At 44.8% G+C, this 21,757-nt stretch overlaps 2 protein-coding genes and 1 long non-coding RNA gene across 5 annotated transcripts in view; 2 read left to right on the top strand and 1 right to left on the bottom strand.

The window, feature by feature from the left end:
• LOC117512805 (ras-related protein Rap-1b) overlaps window positions 1-7,192 on the top strand; it is a 32,502-nt gene extending 25,310 nt beyond the window's left edge. For 2 of the 3 annotated variants that reach the window (XM_034173029.1, XM_034173028.1), the window contains 3 exons: window positions 2,388-2,531; window positions 2,641-2,759; window positions 6,468-7,192. In XM_034173029.1, the coding sequence (XP_034028920.1) occupies window positions 2,388-2,531; window positions 2,641-2,730 (234 nt within the window). In that variant the 3' untranslated portion in view covers window positions 2,731-2,759; window positions 6,468-7,192. The remainder of the gene's footprint in view (window positions 1-2,387; window positions 2,532-2,640; window positions 2,760-6,467) is intronic. The other variant, XM_034173030.1, reaches the window with a different exon arrangement.
• On the bottom strand, window positions 1,899-18,268 carry LOC117512807. The gene is made up of 3 exons (XR_004561386.1): window positions 17,895-18,268; window positions 11,110-11,112; window positions 1,899-1,909 (listed from the first exon to the last, which is right to left on the bottom strand). It is a non-coding gene; the product is annotated as an uncharacterized LOC117512807 (long non-coding RNA).
• zgc:198371 (uncharacterized protein LOC497072 homolog) lies at window positions 15,035-21,282 on the top strand. Its single transcript, XM_034173027.1, has 3 exons — window positions 15,035-15,570; window positions 19,697-19,896; window positions 20,081-21,282. The coding sequence occupies exons 1-3, from the start codon at window positions 15,035-15,037 to the stop codon at window positions 21,034-21,036; spliced, it is 1,692 nt and encodes a 563-aa protein (XP_034028918.1). The 3' UTR covers window positions 21,037-21,282.
• Window positions 21,283-21,757: the final 475 nt, after the last annotated feature.

Below are 21,757 nucleotides of genomic sequence, written 5' to 3'. Positions count from 1 at the left end.
TGCCTTCCCGACTGCCCGGGATCTGCCAGGGGGGAACCAACGGCGGCCAAGCTACCTTGGTCCGCACCGACCACAGGGGCCTGGCTAGCTGCAGAATTTTCCACGGTGCGGAGCCGAGTCTCCAATTCGCCCAGCCTGGCCTCCAAAGCTACGAATAAGCTGCACTTATTACAAGTACCGTTACTGCTAAAGGAGGCCGAGGAACAACTAAACATTTCACAACCAGAGCAGAACAGTGCGGGAGAGACAGGAGAAGCCGCCATGCTAAATCGGCTAAGAGCCAACAGCTACGCAACCTAGCGGATTCCTAAAAACACGCAAAGTGAACAATGTATAAATAATTTAGAGGTGATTCAGCAGAAGGAGTGCTTTAGTTAAGGCACCAGACAGGCCATGAAGCAGCACAAGTAACGCACGGCAACAGCGAACGCACGACAACAGTGGTAAAAAATAAAATAAAAATCCACTGGACAGGCTGTGGAGCAGCACAGGCAACGCACGACAACAGAGCCAAAAAAATAAAATAAAAATCCACTAGACAGGCTGTGGAGCAGCACAGGTAACGCACGACAACGGTGCTAAAAAATAAAATAAAAATCCACTGGACAGGCTGTGGAGCAGCACAGAAAGGGAATACTTTGCACCATCTGTCATGCTTAGTTGTCATATTATGGCATAGAATCCAGTGGACACCAACCTTGTTTAACCTTTACTTTGGATGCCAAGCATTCAACACAGACAGAACTATTCCATTTATTAATCCTATTAGCTCAATCAATAATCTTCATCACTTCACACTTTATTACCATAACTGGCACAGCTTTAATAACTTTTGACCCTTATACAAACTGAAATTGACCCTTGTCATAGTTTTTGCTCTTTTTTCCATGTAACTCCACATTTAGTCCAAGATGGCCTAAATTATACCTTTTTGGGATTATGAACAGACCAATAATGTGGTATACCTTTTAATACGATTGGAGCGTTTTTAAATTTTAACCCCTGTAGGTCATCAGGGGTCAGCTCCAGGATGCCTCCACATCTGAAAATAAGCATTACTTAGTTTTCAATGTCTGCTAAATTTCATGCTTTAGTCGCAAAATGCCCAATCATTTTGCCTATCTGTTGCATTATATTGTTGTTTATGCAACATGAACAGTTTCCAAAGTTTAGACCATAGCTGTCCAAATCTGGTCCCAGAGTGCGCCTTCATGCCTACCCCCCCCCCCCCCCCCCCCCCACCCCCTCTAATAGGTCAGCCAATGAAGAACTGGGAATCACCAGAATTAAGTCATTAGGTGTGATCAGAGCATGTAGGCTTGAGAGCCTGCAGGGCAGGATCCCTCCAGAAATGCATTCTGGCAGCCCTGGTTTTAGACATGAAAGGCTTCAGGTTCAGACCACAGCGATCGGGCCTGGGGTGCTTCAGTAAAAACTGTCTGTACGCACACTGCTCTGTTGTGTGGTAGTTAATGGATTAAATGATTTCCTAAGGCATACGTTTTTCTCATTTATATTTCTTACTCCAGTTGATATAAGAATTGACTCAGCTCTCGAGCTCCTCTCCTCATTAAAGTGGCCTCTGCGGGGGAGAGGGCACAGAAAAGAAGTGTGGCAGGGGGACACAGGAACTTTGTATAACAGGATGGAAATGTCAGAGCTGTTGTTAAATGTTACGTGCCATTTTTGGCCTCAGGCTCTTCATCTCAATTTAGTAAGAGGATATACTTCATGCTGGGTGTGCTTTATTTATTCATAGGGGATTTCTTCATCAGTCTGTCACTTAGTTAACTTCTTCATTTTTCTCTTTAGTGCACATGCACTTTAAGTTATAAACATGGGTTCCTTGCTAAAAGTTTCTTATTACATCCGCCAAGGACGTAATAAAATTCAGCATTTATTTATTTGTCTGTCTCTGTTAGCAGGATTTTGTCAAAACTACTTGCACGTATTTTGACGAAATTTTCACCACAGACTGATAATAGGCCATGGAAGTCTTCATTAAATTTTGGAGGTGATCCAGTGTTGGTGACCGACTGGTCCTCCCCCCTAAAAATCGGTTCCCACTGCCTTCACTGCGCATGCGTCAGTAGCAATTCACTGATTATTGCCTCGTTTATGCTCAAAACTGCACTCCAGTCATCATTTGTCTCAGTTACAGATATCTGAAGCTTTTGTAGAACAATCATTTCCACATAAATTCAACATTATTTCATAATAAGATGGGGTAGCAATCACAGTGCCACATCAGTACGTCTGAGTCTGACTCTCTGCACTCAAAGCTGTCAGAGGGAATAATATGATTATTAGCCATTACATGACAAAGTAAAACATCTTAAATCATTCTAAAGGCAGTTTTCTCTTTCATGTTGCGTTCAATCCAACAGGTTCCCATGATCCTGGTGGGAAACAAGTGCGATCTGGAAGATGAGCGTGTGGTTGGAAAGGATCAGGGCCAGAACCTGGCCCGTCAGTGGAGCAACTGTGCCTTTTTAGAGACTTCAGCTAAATCAAAGATCAATGTTAATGAGGTTAGTGGGGGGGGGGGGGGTTGTTACTACACATAGTTGTGTTAGAAGACTTCAAGAAGAGCATTGAAATAAAATATTGAAATATTGACACCCCAATCCTATGTTGTAGATTTTCTATGATCTGGTGCGGCAGATCAACAGGAAGACACCGATGGAAAAGAAGAACACAAAAAAGAAGTCAAATTGCACACTGCTCTAAAACGCCCTCCTGCGTTAGCTCCAGGCCAGGTGAGGCTTTACATCAGGACTTAATTCTTCTGTTGCATGTCAACATCTAGATGGTATCTGAGAGTTCAAAGATCTGTTTTCATGATAATCAAAGGAGCCCTTTCATTTTTAACAGCAAGGACAAGTCGTGTTTCAAATGTTTATTGCATTTTAAATGGTAAATGGACTGAATTTATATAGCACTTTTCCATTTGCATCAGACGCTCAAGTGCTTTACAAGTGATGCCTCACATTCACCCCAGTGTGAAGGTGCTGCCATACAAGGCGCTTACAACACACCGGGAACAACTAGGTGATTAAAGACCTTGCCCAAGGGCCCTTAGTGATTTTCTGGTCAGGCTGGGATTTGAACCGAAGATCCTCTGGTCTCAAGCCCAACGTTTAACCACTAGACCAGTGGTGTCCAAACGATTCCAGAAAGGGAATTCACGTAATCTCCATGTCTTCAGATGTGGAAGAAAGCCAAAGCATCCGGAGGGAACCTATGCAAACACAAGGAGAACATGCATACTCCACACATAAAGGCCACAGGTGGGAATCGATCCCATGACCTTCTTGCTGTGAGGCAACAGTGCTAACCACTAATCCACCGTGATGCCCAATATTGAGGTCAGGAGACTGAGATGGCCATTCCAGAACCTTCATTTTATTCTGCTGTAGTCAATGACAGTTTGACTTGTACCTGTGTTTTGGTTCATTGTCATGTTGGAACATCCAGATACGTCCCATGCGCAGCTTTCAGGCTGAGTGCAAATTTTCGTCCAGTATTTTCTAATAACATGCTGCATTCATCCTGTCTTCAATTTTGACTAAGTTTCCTCTGCCTTTGTAGTTCACATATTCCCTAAACATCAACAATGCAGTCCACCTCCTTGCTTCACAGTAGGAAGGGTGTACCTTTCATCATAGGCCTTGTTGACTCCTTTCCAAATGTAACGTTTGTGGTTGTGGCCAAAAATTCAGTTTTGGTCTCATCACTCCAAATGACCTTGTTCTCTGTGCTGTTTGGTGTATTGTAAGCAGGATAGTTTGTGGCATTTGTGTCGTAATGGCTTTCTTCTGGCGACTTAACCATGCAGCCCATTTTTCTTCAAGTTCCTCCTTATTGTGCATCTTGAAACAGCCACAACACTTTTTTTCCCAGAGTCCTCTATTTCAACTGAAGTTATTTGTGGGTTTTTCTTTGCATCCCGCACAATTTTCCTGGCAGCAGTTGCTGAAATTTCTTTGTATACAACCCCTGGCAATAATTATGGAATCACCGGCCTCGGAGGATGTTCATTCAGTTGTTTAATTTTGTAGAAAAAAAGCAGATCAGACATGACACAAAACTAAAGTCATTTCAAATGGCAACTTTCTGGCTTTAAGAAACACTATAAGAAATCAGGAAAAAAAATTGTGGCAGTCAGTAACGGTTACTTTTTTAGACCAAGCAGAGGAAAAAAAAATATGGAATCACTCAATTCTGAGGAAAAAATTATGGAATCATGAAAAACAAAAGAACGCTCCAACACATCACTAGTATTTTGTTGCACCACCTCTGGCTTTTATAACAGCTTGCAGTCTCTGAGGCATGGACTTAATGAATGACAAACAGTACTCTTCATCAATCTGGCTCCAACTTTCTCTGATTGCTGTTGCCAGATCAGCTTTGCAGGTTGGAGCCTTGTCATGGACCATTTTCTTCAACTTCCACCAAAGATTTTCAATTGGATTAAGATCCGGCCTATTTGCAGGCCATGACATTGACCCTATGTGTCTTTTTGCAAGGAATGTTTTCACAGTTTTTGCTCTATGGCAAGATGCATTATCTTGAAAAATGATTTCATCATCCCCAAACATCCTTTCAATTGATGGGATAAGAAAAGTGTTCAAAATATCAACGTAAACGTGTGCATTTATTGATGATGTAATGACAGCCATCTCCCCAGTGCCTTTACCTGACATGCAGCCCCATATCATCAATGACTGTGGAAATTTACATGTTCTCTTCAGGCAGTCATCTTTATAAATCTTATTGGAATGGCACCAAACAAAAGTTCCAGCATCATCTCCTTGCCCAATGCAGATTCGAGATTCATCACTGAATATGACTTTCATCCAGTCATCCACAGTCCACGATTGCTTTTCTTTAGCCCGTTGTAACCTTGTTTTTTTCTGTTTAGGTGTTAATGATGGCTTTCGTTTAGCTTTTCTGTATGTAAATCCCATTTCCTTTAGGCGATTTCTTACAGTGCGGTCACAGACGTTGAGTCCAGTTTCCTCCCATTCATTTCTCATTTGTTGTGCATTTTTGATTTTTGAGACATTTTGCTTTAAGTTTTCTGTCTTGACGCTTTGATGTCTTCCTTGGTCTACCAGTATGTTTGCCTTTAACAACCTTCCCATGTTATTTGTATTTGGTCCAGAGTTTAGACACAGCTGACTGTGAACAACCAACATCTTTTGCAACATTGCGTGATTTACCCTCTTTTAAGAGTTTGATGATCCTCTCCTTTGTTTCAATTGACATCTCTCGTGTTGGAGCCATGATTCATCTCAGTCCACTTGGTGCAACAGCTCTCCAAGGTGTGATCACTCCTTTTTAGATGCAGACTAACAAGCAGATCTGATTTGATGCAGGTGTTAGTTTTGGGGATGAAAATTTACAGGGTGATTCCATAATTTATTCCTCAGAATTGAGTGAGTCCATATTTTTTTCCCTCTGCTTGGTCTAAAAAAGTAACCGTTACTGACTGCCACAATTTTTTTTTTTTCTTGATTTCTTAGTGTTTCTTAAAGCCAGAAAGTTGCCATTTGAAATGACTTTAGTTTTGTGTCATGTCTGTGATCTTTTTTCTACAAAATTAAACAACTGAATGAACATCCTCCGAGGCCGGTGATTCCATAATTATTGCCAGGGGTTGTACCTGACTGTGGTTTGGTTGCCCTCATTTTCCACTTCTTGATTAGTTTAAACACTATTGATTGGCATTCTCAGTCCCTTGGATATCTTTTTAAATCCCTTTCCTGTTTTATACAGTTCAGTTACCTTTTCCCGCAGATCCTTTGACAGTACTTTTGCTTTGCCCATGACTCAGAAACCAGAAATATCAGTGCAGCACTCGATGAAAGATTGAAGGGTCTGTCAGGATCCCAGAAACTCACTGACCTTTTATACAAACACGCTGATTACAAGCAAACAGATCACACGTGAGGATGGTTACCTTTAGTAGCAGTTCAAACCCGTTTGTGTCGACTTGTGTGCATGTTATCAGGCCCAAATCACCAGGGTATGTAAACGTTTGATCAGGGTCAATTGGTTAGTTTTTGGTTGTCCGTGTGATTTTTAAAAAGAGTAAACACAGTTGTTTGACAAATGGTCACACAACCACTAACCATGAGTTAAAAAAAAAAAAAAAAGTTTTTGTGTTAATCATATTCTCTGGAAAAATGGCCCAAATAAATAAATAAAATATTCTGCCAGAGTATGTAAACCTTTGAGCACAGCTGTGCTTGTAGGTTCTGTAAATGTGCTCTTTGGCTGAGATGTTCAGACTTTGGTCAAATCGCTACCAGAGTAACACATGGTTTCATTATACTTACAAATTCTCTTTCATTAGAAATAATTTGATTAGTTTTCTTAACTCACTGGGTCAAACCTGATTAGTTTTCATGCCTGTTGTTCTGCATAATTTTTAATCATATGTACAAACTTTTTTGTTGCAGAAACTCTGTAATGATTAACTGTTTCCCAGTGGGTCGTGCCTGCATCCTGAGTCCTCTCCGGAACATCTTGAAATCGGCTGACAGAGATACTTCACCACGTGTAAAATGGCAGGATCATGGCACATAATTTCAAGATCTTCTCTGCTTTGAAATGGGAAAGAAATCCACTTTTTTTGTGTATTGTCAGCCTGATCTGCTTTTTTTTTTTTCTTCTTCTTCTTCAGGGTGTCTTTCTTTTGGATATATCAGTGTAAAAGGGAGACCATGGGTTTAAATCCATATATGAGAACTAAATGTTTTAATTAACGTTAATCTTTGCATATTGTGACAATATGTTTGCAAAAGAAACAGTGAAATGTTGGCCTTCTCATACATTTCTGCACTAACAGTGTCAATGAAAACACATCATTGTCCATAAGTTACTACTTGCTCCTACTTATAAGGACATGCATTGATAAAATAACATCTTTCCTAAGTGACTTTGTTTTATATTGAGAGCTGCAAGCCTTCCATATTTCCCATAATATATTATACTTCCATTTTTGCATAATAAAGCTAAGAAAATTAGTATTTTATAGACTGATGGGGATCTGGTGCATCTTGATTTGTCTCTCAAGCCTGAAAATATATTGTACTAAAACAAATCTATTACTTCTAGTGTTACTCTGTCGCACATGATTTTCAAGCTTTAATGAATTATTAAATTTGAGTACAGTATAATTTTATATATATTTGGGCCTCAGTGTTTCTTATTGGAAGTATTGAGACAAGGTTCCTGCTCTTGAAAATGGCACTTGTTAATCTTCAACAGTCTAAATAATGTGTAGGCATTGCTGTGGGACAGGTGCTGGCACGCTTATTTCCAGAGCAGAAGGTTCCTGATTGAAGACCACCCCTGCCCCATTCTCCGTGTACTGTGGAATTGTCAGGATGGACATCTGGTGTTAACCTTGTGCCAGATCAACATGCAGATCCATCTCTGGTCTGCTCTGGCAACCCACCATTGGAAAAAAGGAAGAAGCTAAGCAGTTTTGGTGTGTTGAGTTGTTGTATACAAAAAATGCTTTATGAATCCCAGTGATGCCTGGCAATACAAATTATAAACGTAATACAATAATTTGGTCTCTTCCCTGTGATTTACATATCTAGTACCAGAGATCTTCATTGAACACAAGCTGTTGAATCTATTCATAACTTAGGTTACTGCGCTTGTCCCTAATTTTAATGCTGCAGTGTGAAGGATTTGGTGTCACCTAGTGGTGACATTGCAGATTGCTTTATGCTGTAGCAGCTGGGATTCATGCTGTCCTGCATTTGGGGATATTGCATAAAATTTGTGCTGTGTGTGGGAAAGAAGCCAAATGAACTTTTTTTTCCCTCCATTTCATAAAATGAAGGTTCTCAAATTTATTAGCCTGCACTGGAAACCAGCAAACGCGAAGAGCTCATTTTTCTTGTGTGGCATTTTTCTTGTGTGGAGTATGTCCCTTTTTGGATTATTGTATCGATCTGGCAGCTCCCATGTAAATCTAAAGGGCTCATTAAAAACATCAACTTGAATTATACACTAATCAACATATGGTTGTAAAACATATTCCCCCAAAATCCGACAAGGTATAAGTAATTAGATGTTTAAAGAGAGGCATTTTTTAAGGTGTTGACTGGAGTTGATACCACAGTTGTCAGTGGCAACTGCTCTGGTATGCTGTGATGGACCACTGAAGGTTTCAGTAGTTTACACAATTAGAGGACTTATGGCATGTCGCACAAAAGCAGGTCATCATACTCTATCCGAATAAAAAGCTCTTACAGGAGAGGAAAAAAACGTCAAACAATGAGATGAAGTGTGATGTGAGTGCATGAAAAGCAGAATAGAACGTGTCAAGCTTCAGTCAGCTGCTACAACCCCAATTCCAATGAAGTTGGAATGTTGTGTAAAATGTAAAAAACAATACAATGATTTGCAAATCCTCTTCAACCTATATTGAACTGAATACTCGTACACCACAAAGACAAGATATTTAATGTTCATACTGATAAACTTTATTGTTTTTGTGCAAATATTTGCTCATTTTGAAATGGATGCCTGCAACACGTTTCAAAAAAAGCTGGGACAGTGGTATGTTTACCACTGTGTTACATCACCTTTCCTCGTACAACACTCAATAAGCGTTTGGGAACTGAGGACACTAATTGTTGAAGATTTGTAGGTGGAATTCTTTCCCATTCTTACTTGATGTACGACTTCAGTTGTTCAACAGTCCGGGGTCTCTGTTGTCGTATTTTGCACTTCATAATGTGCCACACATTTTCAATGGGCGACAGGTCAGGACTGCAGGCAGGCCAGTCTAGTACCTGCAGTCTTACTATGAAGCCACACTGTTGTAACACGTGCAGAATGTGGCTTGGCATTGTCTTGCTGAAATAAGCAGGGACGTCCATGAAAAAGACGTTGCTTGGATGGCAGCATGTGTTGCTCCAAAACCTGGATTTACCTTTCAGCATTGATGGTGCCATCACAGATGTGTAAGTTGTCCATGCGCCATGCCATGGGCACTAACACACCCCCATACCATCTAAGATGCTGGCTTTTGAACGTCGTGCTGGTAACAATCTGGATGGTCTTTTTCCTCTTGTCCAGAGGACATGACGCCCATGATTGCCAAAAACAATTTGAAATGTGGACTCTTCAGACCACAGCACACTTTTCCACTTTGTGTTTGTCCATTTCAAATGAGCTCAGGTCCACAGAAGGCGGCAGCGTTTCTGGATGTTGTTGATGTATGGCTTTCGCTTTGCATGGTAGAGTTTTAACTTGCACTTGTAGATGAAGCGACGAACTGTGTTAACTGACAATGGTTTTCTGAAGTGTTCCTGAGCCCACGCGGTAAGATCCTTTACACAATGATGTTGGTTTTTAATGCAGTGCCGCCTGAGGGATTGAAGGTCTCGGGCATTCAATGTTGGTTTTGGTCTTGCCGCTTATGTGTAGAAAGTTCTCCAGATTCTCTGAATCTTCTGATTATATTATGGACTGTAGATTATGGAATACCTAAATTCCTTGCAATTGAACATTGAGAAATGTTCTTAAACTGCTGGACTATTTTTTCAAGCAGTTGTTCACAAAGTGGTGAGCCTCACCCCATCTTTGCTTGTGAATGGTTGAGCCTTTTGAGGATGCGCCTTTTATACCCAATCATGACACTTACCTGTTTCCAATTAGATGTTCTTTGAGCATTCATCAACAGTCTTTTGTTGCCCCATCCCAACTTTTTTGAAACATGTTACAGGCATCCATTTCAAAATGAGCAAATATTTGCACAAAAACACACTCTGTTTTCACTCGGGGTCCCTACAACAGATCCAATGAGCATCTGCATGTTGATTTGGCACAAGTTTTACACTGGATGCCCTTCCTGACACAACTCTGTGTTACACGGAGACATGTGGCAGGAGTGGGAGGTCTGTACTTCAGACATTTTTGTTTTTACTGGTTTTTTCCTGAACTATGGAAACCCATTTTTTCTTGACCCCCCCCCCCCCCCCATTAAGTAGTTACCTGAAAAATAGTCATAAGTCAGTTGTCTTTTCAAATCACAATTACATGATACTATCTCAATTATGTATTATGATAATGTTTAGTTAGGGTTTAATGAGTTACTGTCTTGTAATTGACAAGTGAGGTACACAATGTCTGTCATTATGACAGATTTGCGTATCACAGTTACTAGAAATAGCATTATGAATCACAAAATATGTAGTAGTACTTTTTTTACTGCTTTACTATAAATCTGTTGACACTATTTAACTTATTAAAGGGCCTTTCAAATTTCACAAAACTGAAAAAATTGAGTTTACTGAAATCCCAGTGTTATAATGTAGGTTAATTTTTGTAACATATTGCAAAATAAGACTAAGGGCAGTTCAGAACCTCCATGACCAGTAAAAGATCAAGGACCGTGACGTCGCCCGGTATGGCAGAGCCGGGGTCCCACCCTGGAGCCAGGCCTGGGGTTGGGGCTCGCGCGCGAGCACCTGGTGGTTGGGCCTTAGCCCATGGGGCCCAGCCGGGCTCAGCCCGAAAGAGTGATGTGGGCCCGCCCTCCTGTGGGTTCACCACCTGCAGAGAGGATTGGGTGGCGGTCGAGGGCGGGTGGCCCGGCCGCCCGGTCCATGCTCACAGCCCCTGGCTGTTGGGACGTGGAATGTCACCTCGCTAGGGGGGAGGGAGGTTGAGAGATACCGACTAGAGACAGTCGGGCTCACCTCCACGCACAGCGTGGGCTCTGGTACCCAACTCCTGGAGAGGGGCTGGACGCTTCATTTTTCTGGCGTCGCCCACGGGGAGAGGCGGAGAGCTGGGGTCGCATTGCTTATTGCTCCCCAGCTCAGTCGTCAAGTGTTGGAGTTCACTCCGGTGAACGAGAGGGTCACGTCCCTACGCCTTTGGGTCGGGGACAGGTCTCTCACCGTTGTCTCGGCCTATGGGCCGAGCAGCAGTGCAGAGTACCCGACCTTCCTGGAGTCCCTGGGAGGGGTACTAGATAGTGCTCCGACTGGGGACTCCATTGTTCTCCTGGGGGATTTCAACGCCCATGTGGGCAGCGACAGTGAGACCTGGAGGGGGGTGATTGGGAAGCACGGCCTCCCCGATCTGAACCCGAGTGGTGTTCAGTTGTTGGACTTCTGTGCTAGTCACAGTTTGTCCATCATGAACACCATGTTCAAGCTCAAGGGTGTCCATAAGTGCACGTGGCACCAGGACACCCTGAGCCAGAGGTCGATGATCAACTTTGTAGTCGCATCATCTGACCTTCGGCCACGTGCCTCGGACACTCGAGTGAAGAGAGAGGCAGAGCTGTCGACTGATCACCACCTGGTGATGAGTTGGATCCGCTGGGAGGGTAGGAAGCCGGTAAGACCTGGCAGGCCCAAACGTATCGTGAGGGTCTGCTGGGAACGACTGGCAGAACCCTCTGTCAGCGAGGTCTTCAACTCCCACCTCCGGGAGAGCTTCTCCCAGGTCCCGGGGGAGGTTGGAGACATGGAGTCCAAGTGGACCATGTTCTCCACCTCCATTGTTGATGCGGCTGCTCGTAGCTGTGGTCGCAAGGTCTCTGGTGCCTGTCACGGCGACAATCCCCGAACCCGGTGGTGGACACCGGAAGCAAGGGATGCCATCAAGCTGAAGAAGGAGTCCTACTTATCTTTGTTGGTAGGTAGGACCCCAGAGGCAGCTGACAGGTACCGGCAGGCCAAGCGGGCTGCAGGCTATGCGGTCGCAGAGGCAAAAACTCGGGTCTGGGAGGAGTTCGGGGAGGCTATGGAGGAGGACTATCGGTCGGCCTCGAAGAGATTCTGGCAAACCGTCCGACGCCTCAGGAGGCGGCAGCAGCTCTCCACCAGCACTGTATACGGTGTGGGTGGGGAGCTGTTGACCCTGACTGGGGATGTTGTCGGGCGGTGGAAGGAGTACTTCGAGGATCTCCTCAATCCCATCGTCACGTCTTCCGAAGAGGAAGCAGAGACTGGGGACTCGGAGGCGGACTCATCCATTACCCAGGCCGAAGTCACCGAGGTGGTTAGAAAGCTCCTCGGTGGCAAGGCTCCTGGGGTGGATGAAATCCGTCCTGAGTACCTTAAGTCTCTGGATATTGTGGGGCTGTCTTGGCTGACACGCCTCTGCAACATCGCGTGGCGATCGGGGACAGTGCCTCTGGATTGGCAGACCGGGGTGGTGGTCCCTCTGTTTAAGAAGGGGGACCGGAGGGTGTGTTCCAACTATATGGGGATCACACTCCTCAGTCTCCCCGATAAGGTCTATTCCAGAGTACTGGAGAGGAGAATTCGACCGATGGTTGAACCTCGGATTCAGGAGGAGCAGTGTGGTTTTCGTCCTGGTCGTGGCACACTGGACCAGCTCTACACACTCCATCGAGTGCTCGAGGGTTCATGTGAGTTTGCCCAACCAGTCTACATGTGTTTTGTGGATCTGGAGAAGGCATTCGACCGTGTCCCTCGGCGCACCCTGTGGGGAGTGCTCCGGGAGTACGGGGGCCGGGGTCCTTTGCTAAGGGCTATCCGGTCCCTGTACGACCGCAGCAGGAGCTTGGTTCGCATTGCCGGTAGTAAGTCAAACCTGTTTCCAGTGCACGTTGGCCTCCGCCAGGGCTGCCCTTTGTCACCGGTTCTGTTCATGATTTTTATGGACAGAATTTCTAGGTGCAGCCAGGGTGTAGAGGGGGTCTGGTTTGGGAACCACAGAATCTCGTCTCTGCTGTTTGCGGACGATGTGGTTCTGTTGGCGTCGTCAAATCAGGACCTTCAGCGTGCACTGAGGCGGTTTGCAGCCGAGTGAAGCGTCCGGGATGAAAATCAGCACCTCCAAATCCGAGGCCATGGTTCTCGACCGGAAAAAAGGTGCTTTGCCCTCTTCAGGTCGGTGGAGTGTCCTTGCCTCAAATGGAGGAGTTTAAGTATCTCGGGGTCTGTTTCACGAGTGAGGGACGGAGCGTGAGATCGATAGACGGATCGGTGCAGCATCTGCAGTGATGCGGTCGCTGTATCGGACCGTCGTGGTGAAGAGAGCTGAGTAGGGGGGCAAAGCTCTCGATTTACCGATCGATCTACGTTCTGATCCTCACCTATGGTCATGAGATTTGGCTCATGACCGAAAGAACGAGATCGCGAGTACAAGCGGCCGAGATGGGTTTCCCCCGCAGGGTGGCTGGGCGCTCCCTTAGAGATAGGGTGAGGAACTCGGACACTCGGGAGGAGCTCGGAGTCGAGCCACTGCTCCTCCACGTCGAAAGGAGTCAGTTGAGGTGGCTCGGGCATCTTTTCAGGATGCCCCCTGGACGCCTCGCTGGAGAGGTGTTCCGGGCACGTCCCACTGGGAGGAGGCCCCGGGGAAGACCCAGGACACGCTGGAGGGACTACATCCCTCGGCTGGCTTGGGAACGCCTTGGGGTTCCCCCGGAGGAGCTGGAGGAGGTGTGTGTGGATCGGGAGGTCTGGGCGGCTTTGCTTGAGCTGCTGCCCCCGCGACCCGACTCCGGATAAAGCGGAAGAAAATGGATGGATGGATGGATGGATATTGCAAAATTGCAGCTAATTTTAATGAAGAGTACATATTTATCTGGGGGGAAATTCCATAGTGAATACAGATTTTCCTTTGTCATCATCACGCTGCCTAATTACATGAGAAAGCGCATATGTGTGAGGTTTTGAGATTACCCATCTTACATTAGCATCCATAAAATTTCTTTTAAATCACTTACAAATGTTGCTCAGAGCATCTGATCCCTTGAATTTCTCCCCCACAGGGGTTGAAATATTAAATTACTTCCAGACAGCATGAATTTTGATCATATTGGCAATATTATATATGAATCCCTTATCTAAATGCTAAGGAATAAAATTATAGTGGCCAAAGAATTTTTTTTATGACTTGATCTTAAAAAATCCAGCTGAACTAGACTTGTAATAATTGACCATGTTTGTCCATTACCTGCATGCCAGCTGTTGCCTGCTCATTTGGAAAGCCATCTCTCGTATTTCTACCTGTAATGCTGATATCGGTGTCTTTCTGGCTCTGCAACACAATCGTAACACCTGAAAATTAACTATTTCCTTTTTCTGCCTTTACTGTGCTTTACAACTTAGGTTAACAATTTGAATTTTTCTTGATCAGTTTCCTTGTCATTCTCCTCCCCTCATGCATTTTATACTGGGGGGGGGGGGGGGGGGGTCTTGCTTATTTCCTCCAGCTTTGTAATTTTATCCCAATTAGAGACAGCTCCACCTTCAGGTGGGGGTGTTTACGACTTGGTTGTGTGTGTGAAGACACCCAAATCTCTAAATTACTTCCTGCATTCTAACTCAATCTGGGAAGTCAAATACTGACTTGTCATAGTTTTTAAGACACAGTTTTATTTTAAACACTAGAAATCTTGTATATTTATAAATCACGCTCTCTGCATTTGCAAGTATTAATGAGACAAATTTAACTCCATTCTCCAAAAATTAGGTTTCCTAAATATTTATTACGGCCACTCTTAAAACTTCACTTATCTTTATTTATTCCTGTGTGCAAGTTTACTGAACTTGCAATCATTCTAAGTGACGTGTGTGTGCACTTATACCACATTTTAGAGGAGCACGGGTGACTAAAACATATACCTTGGTATTTATAAAGTAGTTTACTATATATTGTTCATTTTGACAACATTTTGTGAAGCCCTTTTACCCTAGCTCCCCCTCAGCCCCCCCAACAAAAATTCCCTAGCGCCGCCACTGATGAGAACAGTTAATATTGAGGAAGTTTGCACTTGAGGATGAAGCTGTTTTTATCTCCTAACATGAGTTTTTGATTCTGGATGTCAGAACCTCATGTTCTGTCTGACTGAGGACCGCTGTGCGTCTCGCACCTGTCCCCGCTCTCTCTCTCTCTCTCTCTCTCTCTCTCTCTCTCTCTCTCTCTCCACACAGACCGACAGGATACGCGACCCCCTCCACTCCCTCCCTCCCCCCTTCCATCATTTTTCCATCTCTTCCCTACAACAAACATGGCCGCGAAATCCGATGGTGCCGCCGTCTCTCTACGTAACGAAATCCCACCCGAGTGCCCTTCCAGGTCGGACCAGCGGCCTCCCCAGCGGCGTCCAGCCGAGCAGCGCTACTCCCTCCCGGACTGCTGCTGGACGCTGTGCGCCCTTCTGGTCTTCTTTTCGGACGGGGCCTCAGACCTGTGGCTGGCCGCGGATTACTACCTAAGGAGGGACTACTGGTTCTTTGCGCTCACTCTGGTCTTTGTGATCGTCCCATCCGTGGTCGTCCAGGTGTTAAGTTTTCGATGGTTCGCCTACGATTTCTCGGACAGCGTGGAGAGCGGCACGGCGGCGGCCGCCGTGGTGGCAGCGTCGGGAGCGGAAGAAAGCGACTTCAGCACCAAGGACAGCGCCGAGCGGGGCACTGGTCGCTCCGCCGCGGCCGGGGTGCTGCCGAGGCCGGGCACCGGGGGTGGAGCCCGCGGCTGCTGCAGAGCCTTCATGTGGCTCTTCCAGGCCATAATTCATATTTTCCAGCTGGCTCAGGTCTGGAGGTAAGTGCAGTTTGTTTTTTTTGTTTTGTTTTTGCCTTTGCACATGCATCCTTCAAAGTGCACTTACTCCCCAAATGTTGCCAGAACTCTTAATTAATTCACACTCTTGCTGCCTAAAATGTATTTGCATTGTTTGACCCCCCCCGCCCAGGAAAAAGGCAGACTCCACCCCCCCCCAAAAGGATAGTAGGTCAATAATCTCAGAAGAATAACTCATCCACACCACCAGCCTCACACGTAGAAATCCCAACAAGAATAAATCCCTTTGTCTGTGGGGATTTGGAGAGAAAGAGGCTCTCTGCTGAAGATGAGACTTCATCCTGTTTTGCATGGCGGTGTGTTGTCTGGGCGCGTTGGTGTAAGTCTTTGTGTTTGCAGAAACCTACAGTCTCAAACCTTCCAATAGTTCCGAGAGCTCCAGTTTACCTTCCTCACAGCAGGATGCAAACATGATTATTAATTATCAGACACACTGAAACTCAGGCACTTTGGCATTAGGTCTGTAGGTCGGCTGCACAGTCAGCCCATCAACATCAGACTGTTCTCTACTGTAGCTTTGGACAGACATGAACTGCTGCCAGACAGGAAGAAGAAGAAGCATTTTTCTCGTTTGTGGTGGGAGGAGAGTTATGCAAAATCTGATTGTATGGATGCATCAGATTTGCAAAAAGACAAATTGTGTTGACACAAGTGCTGCCCTGCATCATTTCTCTTGTCAGTTTGTAGCCTTTCTCTTCCTGTCTCTTTCGTCAACCCAATGGGCAGTATATATCGATTCCCCATTTCCTCCTCAAGAGTTAGATCTCTATGGGTGTGTGTGTGTCTGTGGGTGTTCAGAAGCACATTAAAACACTGTGGCGGCACAGATTTACCGGTAATGCTATTAAAGCTGCTGTGTGTATTCTGTTCAGACCGGCGTGTGTACACCTAAAGAGGATTACCCTCAGCTGTCAACTCACCAATGATCTGTCACTGATACCTGGTTAGTCAGGTGATCACTTTGGGCCTTCTACTGAAATTAAAGGAGGAAAAGTCCCATTGGGTGGTTCCATCCTTAACCCTCATTATATGGGACAGTGGAATTCCTCATCCAGGGTTGATGTAGAGACACCTGTGCATGGGTTTGTTTAACATGCCAACTAACACACGGTCCTTAACAGATCCTTAGCCTGGTCCGATGGCTGGGAAATCCCAGAGGTCTGAAGACCTGCTGCAGCCGTCATCCTTCACAGCTTTTGGGTTACAAGCCATCATGTCCTCTGCCTGATCTGCCATTGAGTTCTTCTCATTAGCCATGTTTTGTTCACAGTTCCTGTTGGACCTTCATGGTTATAGTGGCCACAGGACACACTAATTCCCTACTGTATTTCACCCCAATAGACAATCCTCTACTTGAACCTTTACCCAGGTGTCACGACGCTGATGAGGCGCTGGATCTTGACACCCGGTTTTGTCAATGTTACATTCAAAGGTGCAATTTGTGGACTGAAAAAATATGACACAAATTGCACTATAGGGTTCCCTAGACTTATGAGTGGAACCTGTGGAACCCCTGCATTGTGTTGTGTGAATGATTGGTCAAGACAAACTGGGACTGTTTGGAATTGATCTCACTCCCTCTGAAGTCAAGACAAGTCTGGTCTGGGAGTATGTGCTGGTGCCACACTTTGCTGCATCCGTGACCCAACTGGATCGCCTTGTGTGTGGATCACAACCACCCAGGCAGACAACCGGTCCATTCCCATGTCTCTAAAATAATCATCTATCTGCTGCAGCCATGTGAAACGTGGGCGTCCCCTCGGCCATCAGGCACTGATGTGGTGGATCATACACAGAGAAATGTGCCACTTGACTAAAATTTTGAAGCTGACACTCCCTCACAACACTGCTCATTTGATAAGTAACTGCTCATTTGACACCAAGTCATTTCAGCGGTGCCCAAGGATCATATGAAGAGACAGAGTTTATGGGCATCCAGTCGTCGTCACCTTAGGTCATCGGTCCAAGTCTTGCAACCACACAGGACTGTAAAGAGTTGCACCTTCTTTCTCCTGCAAAGGATTCAGCACTGACAAACATCTTGGACAAGTGACCTCATGATTCCAAGGTCAGTGATTAAAACATACAACAATGATGGATAAGATGCTCGCTCCTATGCAAAAGGTATAAGTGGGAGCGGCGCAAAGAGTGTATAGTTGACATACCAGCTCTCCCGACCTTTCTTCCCAAGGCATTTAGCGTCAGTCCTCTGTGGAAACCACCAGCTTCTTTCAAATGCTAAAGGTAAAGATTTGTGCATTTACACAGTGCAAAACAAGTGTCACCTCATATCGTCATAGAAAACACATTAGAGCTGCAGCGTGTTTGCACAGCACGCTCGTGATCCTGTGTGCACTTTGTTGTTTGCACATTTGTTCAAGGTCATGGTAGCAGACATTTAGAACAGGGTGAGGCTCCATGCCAGCAGGGCTCAGGAGGTCATATATAAAGTTTATTTTCTCTGCTCCTCCACATTTTAATTCCCTCCACCCCTTTAGGTAATTATTTTAGATTATAAGCAAGTTGTGCAGTTTCCTCCTTTGATGCCTGTGCTAAATATAAAACCACAGAGCTGCTTAATTCTGCATCCCAAGAGGAAGCAACCAGCTTTTTTTGGCACCAAATTCTGACAGCTCCCAGATTTCAGAATAATGAGCCTTGACTCCTTCAATTTTTATATGCAAAAAATGTTTCAAACATGACATTACAACCTAAAATTCTGTACAGTTTTACATTTATTCAACAAAACTATAAATACAATATTTTCATTTTTGTTCCTAGTTTTTATGAGTTGAAATAAAACATCTTAAGATTTCATCTGTGCACACACAAGGTTCATTTCCCTCAAATTTGTCTCAGAAATCATAATACAATTTGAGGAACATATTTTTGTTTATGTGTGTTTCTCCAAGGTGCTTAGGCTATTTTACACCAAACTTGTTGTGTGCATGTAGACTGACCCCAGGTTCACTCTTAAAGGGTTTGTTTTGGCTAAGGTCAAGGTCATTGGGGTCAAAGGTCAAAATTATGATTTTTTTTTTTCCCCTCCAATCCAATATCCAATAAACCTGGCAGACATATGTAGGTAGGTTCTGAAATTGCCCAGGTAAAACAAAGGTTTTCATTCTAATTTTCACCAACAATGGCACACATGAAGGTACGTAGGTTCCAGAACTGCCCAGTAATATCAAATTTGCCAAAAGTCAATCAGTAGGGTCAAGGTCATGTGTGCCTGTTTGTTGATCTACTTCTCTCAGGTCCTTTTGCTGATTTCTCCCAAACTCGGGATGCCAATGAATGCTGACCACAAAATTGCTCTTAAAGAATTCATTTTGGCACAAGTTGCAATCTTGGAATTTGTTTTTCAGCACAATTTGGATGAAATGTGGCACATACTTAGTTGAATTCCAGAACACCCCTGGCAAGGTCCGCTAGAGATCAAGGGCACTGGGGTCAAATGTCAGATTATTGTAGCCCTAGTGTCTTTGTAGTCAAGGGTACTATTACCTAGTTTGTTAAAATCCGTGTCAGTGAGTACGTCACTTTTGCCAATTCAATCCATCCACCTGGCTGGTGAACCACATAAGGATGTTGATTTAATGGAATGATTATTGCGCAGACATTTTTTGGACTGCTCACAATAAAAGCCCTCTCTAAGATGTGAAGTTGACCCTGAAAAAAGATCATTATTCAGTGAAGAAGTCGGATGTTGTGGTCCGGCACTGGCATGGTTACGTGTTACATTTGAGGTGGCTTATTGTAATGGAATGAACATTCCGTTCACAAACAGCAAAACCTGTAACATCTGTGGAATTGTTTTAAAATTGCACATTTTAATGTGGACTTTTATTGTGACCAACCCAAGACACACACTTGTGCTGTTTAATCAGGATCTTGTAATGTCACAGCTGCCAAGATAGATGGATTATCTAGGCAAAGGTGAAGAACTCACAAACGGATTTTAATGAGTTTGTGACCAAATTTGACAGAAATAAGCATTTTGTGTGCATAAAAAGAATTTTTATGTTTTACTTCAATGTATAAAAAGTTAATTACTTAATACATGTTTTTTAATTATGACCCACAGGTATGTTCACGCCTTGTATTTGGGCGTGCAGAGCCGCTGGCATGGGGATCAGCAGAGGCGTCACTTCTACTGGCGCATGATGTTTGAGAGCGCCGATATCAGCATGCTGCGTCTGCTGGAGTCCTTCCTGAAGAGCGCCCCTCAGCTGGTGTTGCAGCTCAGCATCATGATCTATGCCGGCCAGGTGCTGCCTCTTCAGGGTGAGTCTAAAAAAAATAAAGATAATAATGTGAATTACTGCCAATGTGGCAGATGTACATCTACAACTCAAACCGTGCCTGGTTACTCACTAGCCCTCGGTAAATGGTAAGACAGTGCCGCTGAGCCCATTCCATCCCCCATAGTCTGTCTGTCTGTCTGCCCCCCGCCCCCCCTCCTCTCCAGGGCTTTCAGCTTCTGCCTCGCTGATATCCCTCGCCTGGATGATCGCCTCCTATCAGAAAGTCCTGAGGGACTCCCGAGATGATAAGCTACCCATGACCTACAATGCCGTCATTGTTCAAATCCTGTGGCACCTGTTCACCATTGGGGCCCGCACTATGGCCTTCGCACTCTTTGCCTCGGTGTTCCAGCTTTACTTTGGCATCTTTATTGTGGCTCACTGGTGCATCATGACATTTTGGATAATCCAAGGTGAAACTGACTTCTGCATGTCCAAATGGGAGGAAATCATCTATAACATGATGGTGGGCATTGTGTATGTCTTCTGCTGGTTCAGTGTTAGAGAGGGGCGCACATGCTGCAGGATGCTCATCTACAGCCTGACTGTGTTCATTGAAAATGTAGCGCTGACTACTGCCTGGTACCTCTACCGAGGTCCGCGTACCTCAGACTTCTATGCTGTCATCATGGTATGCGTGGTGGCCAGCAGCTACGCACTCGGCACCTTCTTCATGTTTGTGTATTACTGTCTGCTGCACCCCGATGGCCCAGTCTCAGGGTGGGGTTATATAGTGGAGAAGGAGGGCCCAGTAGACTCACTGGCCTCCCCAGTTTCAAGTGTCCCCCCTGATCTAGTAAGTAGCCCACCCAGAACTCTTCAGAGAACTAAAGGGGTTGATAGGGAGCAGGGGGCTGGAGTAGATGGGGATGTGTTTCAGGTACGACCTGCACGGGGTGCTCAGCCCCCAGCTCCTCACCTCACTCCCAGGACAGAGGGACCTGTAATCCGAATAGACCTGCCACGAAAAAAGTATCCTGCCTGGGATGCTCACTTCATTGATCGTCGGCTGCGGAAAACAATCTTGGTGCTTGAAAGTGCTGCCCCGGTGACTCCGAGGATTCAGTACCGCTGTCTGGGCACAACCAAAGAAGTGATGGAGTACGAGACCACCGTGTGAGTCAGCTTGGTGTCGTGTGGACACGTGGACGACGTCCACTGAGCAGGTTCAGCACCACACCTGCTGCGCTAGAGGAAAACAGGAACCAGAACAGCGGAGTGGAGTGCAGTGTCTTTCTTTGATTTGTTTTTGCGATGTGGCTACAGGTATGAGTTGTATCTCAAATAGTAATGGTTACAGGTACGAGCCATTGCCACACAATGGCGTTCTGACACTCTGGGCATCTACAACACAACCAATAGTATTGCAGTTGCATGTAAAAGTTTGGGCACTCCTGATGATTTCTATGATTTTCCTTTATAAATCATTGGTTGTTTGGATCAGCAATTTCAGTTAATCATATAGCAGACAAACACAGTGATAGTTGAGAAGTGAAATGAAGTTTATAGGATTTACAAAAAGTGTGCAATAATTCTTTAAACAAAATTAAGCAGGTGCATAAATTTGGGCACCCCAACAGAAAAAAAATACATCAATATTTAGTACCTGATCCTCCTTTTGCAGAAATAACAGCCTCTAAATGCTTCCTATAGCTTACAATGAGTGTCTGGATTCTGGTTGAAGGTATTTTGGACCATTCTTCTTTACAAAACATCTCAGGTCTGTTGGTTTCTGAGTATGGACAGCCTGCTTACAATCACACCATAGATTTTAAGTAATATTCAGGTCTGGGGACTGAGATGGCCATTCCAGAATGTTGTACTTGTTCTTCTGCATGAAT

The sequence above is a fragment of the Thalassophryne amazonica genome, chromosome 6, assembly GCF_902500255.1.
Source record: "Thalassophryne amazonica chromosome 6, fThaAma1.1, whole genome shotgun sequence".
In the NCBI taxonomy this organism is placed as follows: Eukaryota; Metazoa; Chordata; class Actinopteri; order Batrachoidiformes; family Batrachoididae; genus Thalassophryne; species Thalassophryne amazonica.
The sequence above is the reverse complement of the archived record's forward strand: the minus strand, read 5'-3'. Positions and strand labels throughout refer to the sequence as shown.